The sequence below is a fragment of the Lycorma delicatula genome, chromosome 13, assembly GCF_047948215.1.
Source record: "Lycorma delicatula isolate Av1 chromosome 13, ASM4794821v1, whole genome shotgun sequence".
NCBI lineage: Eukaryota > Metazoa > Arthropoda > Insecta > Hemiptera > Fulgoridae > Lycorma > Lycorma delicatula.
The window spans coordinates 14993762-15006014 of record NC_134467.1 but is presented as its reverse complement, the minus strand read 5'-3'; the positions used below and the strand labels follow the sequence as shown (position 1 = coordinate 15006014).

Genomic DNA, 12253 nt, shown 5'->3' with positions numbered 1-12253 from the left:
AATTTTTCAATTTGAACAGCAATTTTTAAACACCAGTCTCAATGCACCTTCAATCTTCATCACATCTTTCTCATAAACATCATATAGTTCCTGAAAAATCTCAATGGGCTTGTAGTTTTTTCCAAAAAAAGAAATTTAATAACCAGTTTCACTTTAACTGGTGGGATTTTCTATATTTTAAACACTTATAAAAAACATCAACAAGATATGGACAGTCCTTCAGGTAGTACAGCTTGATGCTTACTGAGTTGGGCTAGAAATGATCACCAAGATGGCACTATTCTTTTGTGAACAACAGCAGAACCTAAGTTACTTTCTGGATAGCCCTCATATTTATGTACATGTTGAACATTACGTAAAAAAATTCAGAAATTTTAAACTAATTTTCTGGTACTTATAACGGCGAAACTATGCCCACAACGCTTCTGTAGTTAGTTCTAAGATGCCACCACTGGAACGCTAAATTGAAATAAGAAAATAAATAAATAAAATATAACCAAACTTAACCTATGCTCGAAGCGTGTAGGTTAAGTTTGGTTAGATTGCATTTATAATTGTATTTATTTCCTTATTTCAATTCAGTGTTTCAGTGGTACTAACTAGAGAAGCGCTGTGGCCATTGTGGTGCCATTATAATACACAAGTACCAATTATTTGGTTAGTTTAAAAATTCATACCCCAAGTAATATTATTTGTGCAAAAGATAAGTTTTAATTTAAAAAATTTGTCTGCATAAGATGTATAGAAAATAAATATAGAGATGATTTGATCATCCACACATTCAGGATTTATAAGCCACTTTTTCTTTTAAGAAAAAATATTTTCTTTAATTCCTTTTTAAATTTTGTAATGTAGTATATTTATTTTTCTAAGACAACTGCTATTCAATTATTGATAAATAGAGAATGCAATACTGAACATGGTACTTGACTTCTAAAAATGAATGTAGAACTTATTCACATATTCTTTTTAAAAAATCCCCTGACTTTTCAGCATACTATTCAATGTGTACCTAATATGTGCTCAAAATGATTTTGAATAGCATCATTCTAATAGTGATTTTGTAGCAATGGTTTACATTTTATGTATTTACCTTACATTATTTCATTTGTTTGTATTTAAATAATCAATATGCATTTTAATGACATTTACTTTTTTATCTTATAATTTATTGTTTATCTTATAATGACGTTATCTACATAATGTATAGATCAGAATAAAATATTTATAAACGAAACTTGGTATTCTCCTCATTGAAGTAATTCTAACGTTAAAGAGTAAAGCCAGAACTTTAACACTGAAAATTATTCAGAAACTGATAAGCCCTAATGAAAAGTTGGAATTAAAATAATTTAAATCTGGTAAATTTTTAAATAAAATGTGTTTACACGCCAGTTCGTGTCTACTGTAGAGAATGGTAAAACATTAACGAAAACATTTCACACACATAATGTTCAAAATTACTCACTTAGGTTAAGAAATACAGGATCTTTCTGTTTTTTAGCTTTACGCCCTTTTCCTTTCTTAACATAATTGTCATCTTTTGGGGTAAACTTTGCTTTTCTTCCCATTTTATCAATAAATTCTACACTTTAAAAATGTTAGATGTAAATAGCACTTAATAAAAATACTCAAACTACTATGTACTAGGTTTTTATACTGTACTGTGTAAATCACTTAAAACAAATAACGTTAAAATAACACGTTACAACAGTATTTCATGCTAAATAGAACACGTGCGCCATAACCTTAAACTTCCGCACGTAACCTAATGAAATGCTTACGGTGGCACAATGTATCCAACATATCAAAATACGTATAAAACCTTGCTGTTCATTTATATCTATTTAATTTATGATTATGAGTGCTTCATAATTATTTTTTAATTTCTCTTTATTTTTGTTATGCAGAACTTCATTTTATAAAAATAAAAGACAAATTTAATATTACTGGGCCAATATACTGTTACAATAATCATAAATTCCGAACAGAAATTAAAAAAATTCTTTAACTTTTGAAATTATGGACTTTACGTATATATTATATACGTATATTGATATATACAAAGTGATTCAGGAGGACAGGGCAATATTTTGACAACTCATTCTGAGGCTAAAAATAAGAAAAAAATTCATATAAACATAGGTCCGAAAACACTTCGTTAGCGAGTTATATAGAGTGAACGATTTCGCCCGCGTTTCAGTTCCTCCGGGTAAATTAAGGATTTCTGAAATTCTGTAAAGGTTAATTAAGGGGCAAATTCAATTTTTTCTTATGGTTTTTTAGCTGGGAAATCGAAAACAATAGGTCCCAGAACTGTATCTCTCTTAGATTATAAGATATCCCATCTAAAAGCCAAAAATAGGGTCAACAACACATTTTTTTTTCGTTTGACGTACAATAACGTTGTTAGATTGGCGATAAATCATACATTTCTCAAACATAAATTGTAGAGAATTTAATTATAAGAAGATTGATGTAAATAATGTCAGCAGAAAACAAATAAAATTTTAAACATGTCGACTCTTATTATCAACAAAACAGATTAATTTTTAACAGATTGAAAAAACCTTTTCGTTATGTACAGTAAAAAATAACTGGAGGAAGAAAGAATACTTACTGTTTTTTTTTATGATAATGATAAACTGCTGCTTACAAGTAGTATTTCATGTGGTTTAATAAGTTTCAAAAATGCCACCGTTGTGTTCAATGCACTTTTCAACGCGTTCTACTAAATTTTGTGTCGCCAGTCTAACGGTATCTTTGCGTTTCTTGATTATAGCTGCAGCGTTGAGAATGCGAGCAATCACTTCATTGCGTGTGTCTACTTTTTGCTTGTAAACCTCATTTTTCACTATTCCCACAAACAATAATCCAACGGAGTGAGGTCTGTGGATCTCGGTGGCCAATTAACCGGCCCTCCAAGTCCTATCCATTTACCAGCAAACTTTTCATCAAGACATTGCCTTTCTTCATTAGTGAAATGTGTAGGAGCTCCATTAAGTCGGTAATACATTTCAATTCGTTTTGCTAAGGTGATATTTTCCAGCAATATAATAAATTCATTACGTAAAAATTCCAGATAATTCTCCCTGTGACACGATGTTGTAATATGAAAGACCCAATTAATTGGTCATCTTTGATAAGGCACCAAATATTCACTGAAAATCGTTGCTGGAAATTTTTTTTCACTGTAGCATGTGGATTTTCTTCAGACACCGATGCGCATTCCGTGTGTTGTTTATTCCGTTACAAGTGAAAGTAGCTTCGTCCGAAAATAGTATAAACGGAATTAAATGTTGATTCCTATTAACCCGTTGACAAAACTGCAGCAGGCTGGCGTAGTCACCAGTCTGTAGATGTTGCACTTTCTGAATATGAAAAGGATGCAATCCATTATTATTTAATCTTCTCCATACTCTACTTTGTGAAATATTGAGCCGTGTTGCAATTAATCGTGTGCTCGTTGCCGGACTACGTTGAACCATCTGCATAATGTTTTCACCTTCATCAGCATGATTTGCTTGTCGTTCAGATGAAATATGAGCGCTGGGAAGTGTACCATTCTCACGAAGATTATTAAAAATTCGAATAAATACTTTACGATTTGGTACAACACGACCAGGATACCTATGTCGATATTCCGTAACCGCTGCTGCAGCACTTCCATCGCAAAATCCATAGATGAAAATCATGTCGGCATATTCGGCATTAGTGAAGATACACGGCATTTTTCAAAACAAAAGTAAACAGAATTTCATTTTTTTTATCACAAAGCACCCAAGCATTTCAAAATCGCGTTAAAAATTCTCTAGGACGCACTGATTTCGAGATACGCCCTTTTTTTATTTAACGAAAGATATGTCTGAGAAATCCCGTTTCTTATATAAAATATAAATAAAATAACATCAGCTGTCAATAATTAGCTATCACAACTATAAAAATTAAAAATCCACAATACCCGCTTTCGCTGAAAGTAATGATGACTGATTGTTTCAGAACATCGTTATAAGTTTACAGCGTTAGCTGAGTAGCTGATACATTATAAAGACTAACAGTAATTTTGAAGTTTGAATCGTAAATAATGATCATTGCCTATATTAAATAATTATCAGTGATACACACACATATCGCTGAAAGTAATGATGACCTACATTGTCATCATAAATTTAAAATTAATCATGCTCTTTGCACTTAAAACATATGTTTTACTATGAATTTTTCAGTAAATCAACTGTTTCAACATGTGAACACACATTCATCATTGAAAGTAGCCGTTCTTTAATGTATTCGAATAAACCCGTGAAAAGAGACGTGAAGGCTCAATAGCCAATTTCTTTGTTGCAATTTTTGGGGCATCCTAAACCCGTGTTTCCTACGTAATTTGCAATAAATCCACTCTTTCAGCGTGAAAATTTAACTACAAACAGGTGATAATCGTGAAAAACACACATTCAAATTGTGCGTCAAATTGGTTCTAGGGGGTCAAAGGTTAAAGTAGCTATTGAATGTAAACATTATATGCTACTTGTAATATATATTAATTTGAAATTATTGCGATTCCATACAGGTTTTCACTTCGGGCGTGCGGTCTTAAGCACACATTTTTTTTTACTTTTTTCGCTTTTTTCTTTCCCGTCTAGAGCTAAGCTTTAGAAGTGAAAGTATTGTAATCGATTCAGTTTAAGCATATGTGGTTTTCATCGGATCTTGATGTTTTAACACCTACGCAACCCAAAAAACCGGATGGAAATTTTCCGGATGTTCAAGTGTACGAGCGCGCGCGCGGGCGTGCGTGTGTGTGTTCGATCTTGCATTCCTTATATCTCCAGAACTAGTGGACCGATTTTGAAAAAAACTTGGTCAAATTACTTGAGCACTGATGCCATTAAATTTTCAACTTAAAAGGTCAAGGTGGTGAGGCTGTACAGCAAGATCACTCTCAGTATCTCGAGATTTCGCCTAATTAAGGTCTTATTTTTCTTAGACACATTTGTTAACAATTAAAAAATAACAATATTTGCAAAAAAAATTTATATAATCGCACCCCTACCCCAAAAAATGATCTAAATAAACTAGCGGATAAATGGGTATACTGCCTCAATAGTACCCCCTCTTACCACAATGAACGCTAGTGTAACACTGATGTACAGTTGTTATATTCGGGTATTATGTTGCGACATCACAGATAAGAGTTAGAATTAAATAAATGAATAATATTTAAGTGTTTAAAAAAGTATTTAAAGTAGCCGCTAGGACCGTCACACCTGGGCGAATAAAATACGGTACGCGGTCGTGCTTTAGTTAGAAATATTGGATTAAATAAAGAATAAATATTACATTTAAATAAAGTTGGGTGTATAAGCCGTAGATCAGAAAAAACCGCGTGGGTACTTTTTAGTTTTATACCAACCAAAAATTCTTGCCCAAATCAACTCAAAAATAATAATCATGTTGAAAAAACCAATTTCTAGGTGAGAAAAAAGGTAAAAAAAGTTTTTTTCAATTAAAAACTTTTTTGTCATAAATATTTTTTTCTCTTTTCTTGTAACTAAATCAAGAGAATATAATTATTATTCGCCTTGACTCAAAGAAATATAACATCAAATAACAAAAAAATAAATATTATTTCTTGATTAATACAAAACAAAATAAATCGTCGATTTGAGAATGACATAACAATCGTTAACATATACGTACATATGAGTACATGAACGTAGTAAACAAAAAAAAGCAAATAAAGTAACGACAAATTGATTTTAGTAGTAGAAAAATTTGAAATATTTCTAACATTACTTCAAACAGATCTTCTTCCTTGTGCCGATTAAGCAATAAAAATTCACATAAATAAGAATCAATCATAGTTGCATCGGTACCATCTTATTTCTTGTTGCGTCGCTTAGCACATTCCCACAAATTTCCAGTATTTGTGCGTGAGCACCACTATCTTGTTCTACGAAATTTTCACTGTATAATGTTGGAAATCGAAACCTTCTAATAAAGGAATACTATCATAGGCTTTCCATTTGTCAGACATTATTGTTGAACTTTTTTCAATGCGATATGTTATGATGCTAAGCGACGTTTCTTTTTTCATATCTCTACCGTATACTTAAAACACTCCCGTGTTTCACGACATATTTCTTCAAATACCAATGATATGGAAACACACGACCTCTAATATATTTTCGTTTTAAAAAATATTTCTATTTCTACTGATTCGTTTGTTTCGTCTATTTCTAGATTCCTATTCGTCTGTTTCTACTGTCATTCCTGATTCACCAGTTTTTTGGGGGGGATTTTTCAATATATCATCCGCACATACTTCAAGTAAATAGTTTTTCCAATCTGTGATTGCCTCTGATGCCATTCCCGATTCATGTTTACAAAATTTTGTAGTTGTATATTCCTTTAACCGGCAGTAGAATTCTACTAGAATTCACTGTTATTATTCTATGTACCTGAGATTCTAGCAATACGACTAGGTGAATAGGCCCGAGTGTTCTCCAACCATGTAAATTTAAACCAATATTTGTTTCGGTTCCGTCTGGCAGCTGATGAGCAGTGCGTCTGCGGGGAGGTCCATTTGAACGAACACATGATGTTGGACTGCCCAGTTGTTGGTGGTGGAAGGGGAAGAACTCAGGCCACCCTGGAACTTAGAGGTCATGGGGAAAACTGGCCACTCGCAAGCGGCGAGTCAATGTGGCGAGAGCCACAGTGTCGGACCGTGTGGGAGCTCCTTGATGTCCTTCAACCGACATCAGTAGTTTACCTAAGGGAAAAGACTCCCACCGCGCTGCTGTAGGAAGCTAACCGAGAGATATGGCTGGCTAACAGCCAGATTAAGGCTCCAAGCGGTTTAATGGTGGACGGGTACTTGCTGGCATTCAGCGACCTAGGCGTGGCAGCGAATTGCTGTCTTTAACGAGATAAATTTAATTATTGATAGTCATATATGTTTTAGTAGTTGACGGGGTGCGCCTACCCATTTTAATGATATATGACAAGTGAGTGGTGTATGGTACCATGCTTATTCTGCTCAGGCTTTTAGGTTAACCGTAGGAACTATTAAGGACACTGGTCGCTAAAGTGTTTCAAGGCTCAGTAGCCGTTTGTGGCACAGACATTCGATCTTATGCTTTAGGGCGACCGAATGGGGTGGTGGCGGGAGAAATGCCAAGCAAATGACTAGGTGAAGCGGATGAGTTTTCATCAACAAATGAATTTGTAAACGTGTTAGGAATTCACTTTGAGTTTTGAGAGTAAAATTATAGGAATCTAAAATTATAATTTTGTTATAAATTATTATTATAATGTTGTAAATGAAAGAACTTATATGTTTGGCCTACTCGTAATACCGAGTAGGCCAAAGATATAAGTTCTTTCATTGACAACAAAAGCATAACCAACGGTATCGTCTTGTTTCGACCCATCAGTGTATATCACCGCATCTGGGTTCATCTTGGTGAGAATATACTGAAACATTTGCCGGAAAACAGTAGGTGGTGTTGATTGTTTATCGTATGTTGTAAGGTCAAATGTAAAATTTACAAGGTTTATTCTCCACGGAAGATATGAGAACGGACATGATGGAAAGAACGAGGGAGTGTCAACATTTACATGCTGCAGCAGACGTCGGGTATGGACGTAAGGAAGAAAATTCGGCAATTTATTATTCTATAATAAATACACAATGTTATTAATTAAAATTATTTATTTTATAAATATAATAAGAATTATATATATATATATAACATATATTTATAATGCTAGGTAACTTAATTCAATTTATTTTACTAAAATGATATTTTTAATGATACAGTTTTATAGAATATTATTTACAAAATTCATTACAATTAATTATATACAATTTTTTCTTTTTTTATGCTTATATACATAATTTATATGTATATACATATAAAAATTTAATATCATAAAAATATATGAAATACAAATTTATTTATAAAAAAAAAATGTAATAAAAACAGTAATGTTATATACAATTAGGTTTATCTTATTTTAATGTCCAGATATTATATACTATATTATATGACACTATGGTATATGTACGTTTAGAACTTTTCATTTTTAAAAATAATAAATTCTAAGATAATCTTTTTTTATGAATAAATTTTTGTGCTGTACTACTGTTTTGATTAATGTATTACAACGAAGACATAAATAAAAGCATTGTTCCATTACTACTTTTTCCTGGTCAATTAATTATTATTACTCTGGAAAAAATAATTTATATGATTGAATTTCCTACAGTAATATTATTAATAATTTAAATATTTATTTTGTATAGTAACATGCTTATCCCTGTTACTTACAATCATCAGTAGTTACCGATGGATGATAATGAATTATGTGGGATTTGAAAAATGCCGTGCTGACTGAGATTTGAACTTGGGACCTCTGGATGAAAGGCTAAGGCACTATCACTCTGCTATGGAATTCGAATAATAAAAACAATAATAAGGATATTGAGTGAGATTCATAAAAAAGTAATATTTTACAATAATAATAGTAATAAACATAAGGAAAACTGTAGTACCAACAAAGAATGATAAAAATATAAAAAGGAATTTATTTATGAACAAAATTAGAAAAATTATTTTCAGTTTCACAAAGAGCTTTAGGAAAATCATATTTTTTATCACTGCACATAAACCAAAATATTTAAATGTTTTCACATTTTTGAAGCCTCTACTTGTAGAAATTATTCCTGACCTAGTTGTTACAGAATTCTAATACTCATGAAACATGTAAAGGGTACTTATAATATGAAGAGATTTTATTAATATATTATTATAAAAATAAACCATTTTTTTTTAATTTTAGAAATTAATATATTTCCCATAAAAAAGGATGGTGTGAGAGTTTGTTTGTTCTACGTGCTCAAATTTTTATTTTAGCTGCTATTGTTGCAGAGAGGACCAATGGTGATGTGCCAGGCGGCTGCACGCAGCCTACGAATGATTTATACTTCTTTATATGAACGATTTATCTAAAATTATATTTGTGTTTTGAGGATAAAAAAGGAAAAAATTGGGGTTAGAGCTACGTTAAAAAATCATAACTCAAGAAACAGCAAAAATTATCACGATTTTGAAGCTTTTTGTTGTGAAAGTTTTTGTTGTTAGTACGTTAAAGTCATGAACATTATTTAGTTACAATTGACAAAAACATTTAACAAAATCATGTGTAATGAAACATAAACCATGCAACATTTTCGTGGTGGGCCGTAGGCCCACTTTTTTCCTAGTAATGGATAAATAAGTATTAAAATTAATATTACTATAACCATCTTTAAAGGATCATTGATTATCAACAACACACTTAACAGAAAAAAATTTTAATCCAATATTTAAAAAAAAAAAAAACTAGGGTGTACGTATGTATTTACTTTAGCAATTTTACAAAAAATAAATAATAAATTAATAAGAACAGGTTTTTTTTAATAAATGTTTTTAATATTATTAAAAAAAACTTTAGATAAAAGGGAGTGATTCACCCTTCGACTGTAAGTTTCCTTTGAGGGGAGAACTTAAAAATTTTTAAAGTAAAAACAACTGAGAAATGCTTCTTTTTAAAAAATCTAATTAAATTAAAGAATTAAAATAATATTGGTGGGAGTGTATAAAAACATGGATGTAAGTAATTTGAAAGCGAAGAAGCTGAATAATAATAATAATAATAATAATAATAAAGCGACAAAGCTGATATCTATGGTGGAGTGGTAGCATCTCTACCTTTCATCTGGAGGTCCTAGGTTCAAATCCTGGTCACTTTTCATACACTACAAAATTCCATTTCCAGGTAACGCACAAAAAAATTAACGATTTTTAAACTAAACAGAAAAATGTTTTAAAATTTTTAATTTATTGAAAAATCTTTATATTTACAACGTTACATTCATAAAATATCTCTGAGTTAATGATAAAGATGGATGTTTGAAAAAAGTATTAACCATTACCAGATTGATAAAAAAAATAAATAAATAAAATAGTATGATATATAATAAAGAGATTCAATACTATATATATATATATATATATATATATATATATATATATATATATATATATTTTGCATATATATATATATATATATATAAAATAATATATTATATATAATTGGTGGGTCAAAATTAACACCGGTTTTAAATTCCTCACCATTATTGTCTGGAGGTTGTCAACCTTGAATGTCTTGCTTATCTTATCTTCATTAAGATAGATTAACAGTTATGGATCATTACATAAATGCTTTATAAAATTCGGGAAATACTTGCTAAAGAAAGCGCACCAAATGAGTCAACAGTTCAGCAATTAGTGAGAAAATTTGAAAAAACGGGTGTTGTTTTAGACATAAACCAATTTGGTCACCCTTGCACCAGCCAGTATCTTTATAACATCCAGTCAGTGTGTGACAGTATTGCAGCAAACCCATCATCAATTTGTCATCTTTCACAGGAATTTGGGATAATCAGAACCAATTTAAGGAGAATTCTAACAAAAGATTTGCATATACACCTATACAAAAGAGTTCACAACAACTTAACCCAAGCCAAGGGATCATCTTAAGTATCGAGAGTATGCTAATTTTGTGTTTCAGTATCAAGTAGTAAATAGTGATTTTGCAAACACAATAATTTTAGGTGATTTTAGGTGAAAATTTGGGAACAGAGAATCTTTGATTTTCATAAGGTTCAGTTACATCTAATGACAATCACTGTTTTTATGGATTTTGGTCTGTTTATTTCTAGGATTTAAGTTGCTGTTTATTCTTTGAGGAAGAAATTGGAAATGTGGCAACGGTTAATGGTAAATGATACCATAGTATTCTGACTGAATTTTTTTGGCAACAATTAGACTCAATTGGTGGCAGTAACTTGTGGTTTCTACAAGGCAAACCAACATGTCACACTGCAGGAAAAACAGTCAATTTGTTACGTGAAAAATTCCCTGGGTATGTAATTTCAAACCATGCCGACCAAAAGTATCCACCGAGATTATGCGATCTGTCACCATGTGATTATTTTGTTTAGAGAATTTTGAAGACAAAGATTTATGAAAACTATTCATAAACAATTCCTGAGTTAAAGATGGAGATTCAATAAGTGACTGCAGAAATAGAGTCAAATCTATGTTTGATAATGATGGGAAATTTCGGGAAAAGAATGATGATATGCCAGCTGAGCTTTGGAGAACATTATATTCCACTAAAATGTACGTAAAAATATTGTTGTTTTTCGAATAAATTTTGTTTGGTTAAAATTATAAAACTGGTATTATTTTTTGCCCAACCTGTATATGTATATATATATATATATATATATATATATAGTACATACATATTTACAAGCAAATATTTAATATAATAAAAAATGTTATTGCTATTTATTATTAAAATCAGATTTTTTTATTTTTATTTAATAATATTATTGCAAACATTTATCATATTAAGATATGTTAACCACACTTATACATTTAAAATGTAATCATTCATTTACATAAAACTGGAATGATGATCTGTAATTAATAAAGCTATAAAAAAATGTATAATAAATAGAATAGAAAACATGTGTGATAAAAAATAAAAGTTATAATTAGATAAAAACAAATTTTTCAAGTAGGCTTTATCATATACTCTTTTTAAATAGGTAAGAATTATAATAACACATACGTTATAAGGAGGACCCAAAAGCAACTAAAAATTGAATGTGGTTTTAAGTGAGTAAATGTACTGCTCATAAGTAAAAGTAATTCTCAAGCTGTTGTCTACAAGGTGTCATTGAATTTCAATTGCTGCATTATTTAATTTTTTTCCAAATGGATAAACCAATTAAAAATTTTAAATTAATATATTTTGAGAATCGATTGATAAAAACACCAGAAAAAATATTTTAAATACCAAAGAAATTTTTTAAATTTTTATGTTGGCTGATATTTAAGACAAAAAAGTATGTAAAATTTTGTTTCTTTGTAAAAAATTAGCTGTTGAAACAATTTTTTATTGCATCACAAATTTTTTCCATTGAATAAGTTTTATGTAAGGCACAAATATACGAAATGTGTTCATATTTCAAATGGAATGAAATGCCACTAAACACGGATCAAAATTTAGTTGACTTTTAACCAATAAATGATAATATTTTTAAAAAATTTCATGACTCAATTGATAAGATCTGACAACTGATGAGATTTCTGGTTTGTTTTGAAGTTTCTGTCTAATTAAATAGATTTGA

At 30.4% G+C, this 12253-nt stretch overlaps 1 protein-coding gene across 1 annotated transcript in view; it reads right to left on the bottom strand.

The window, feature by feature from the left end:
- Nucleotides 1–1775, bottom strand: part of LOC142333564 (26S rRNA (cytosine-C(5))-methyltransferase nsun-1-like) — a 45768-nt gene extending 43993 nt beyond the window's left edge. The window contains exon 1 of the mRNA XM_075380850.1: nucleotides 1469–1775. Within this exon, the coding sequence (XP_075236965.1) occupies nucleotides 1469–1571 (103 nt within the window). The 5' untranslated portion in view covers nucleotides 1572–1775. The remainder of the gene's footprint in view (nucleotides 1–1468) is intronic.
- Between the last annotated feature and the right edge of the window lie 10478 nt (nucleotides 1776–12253).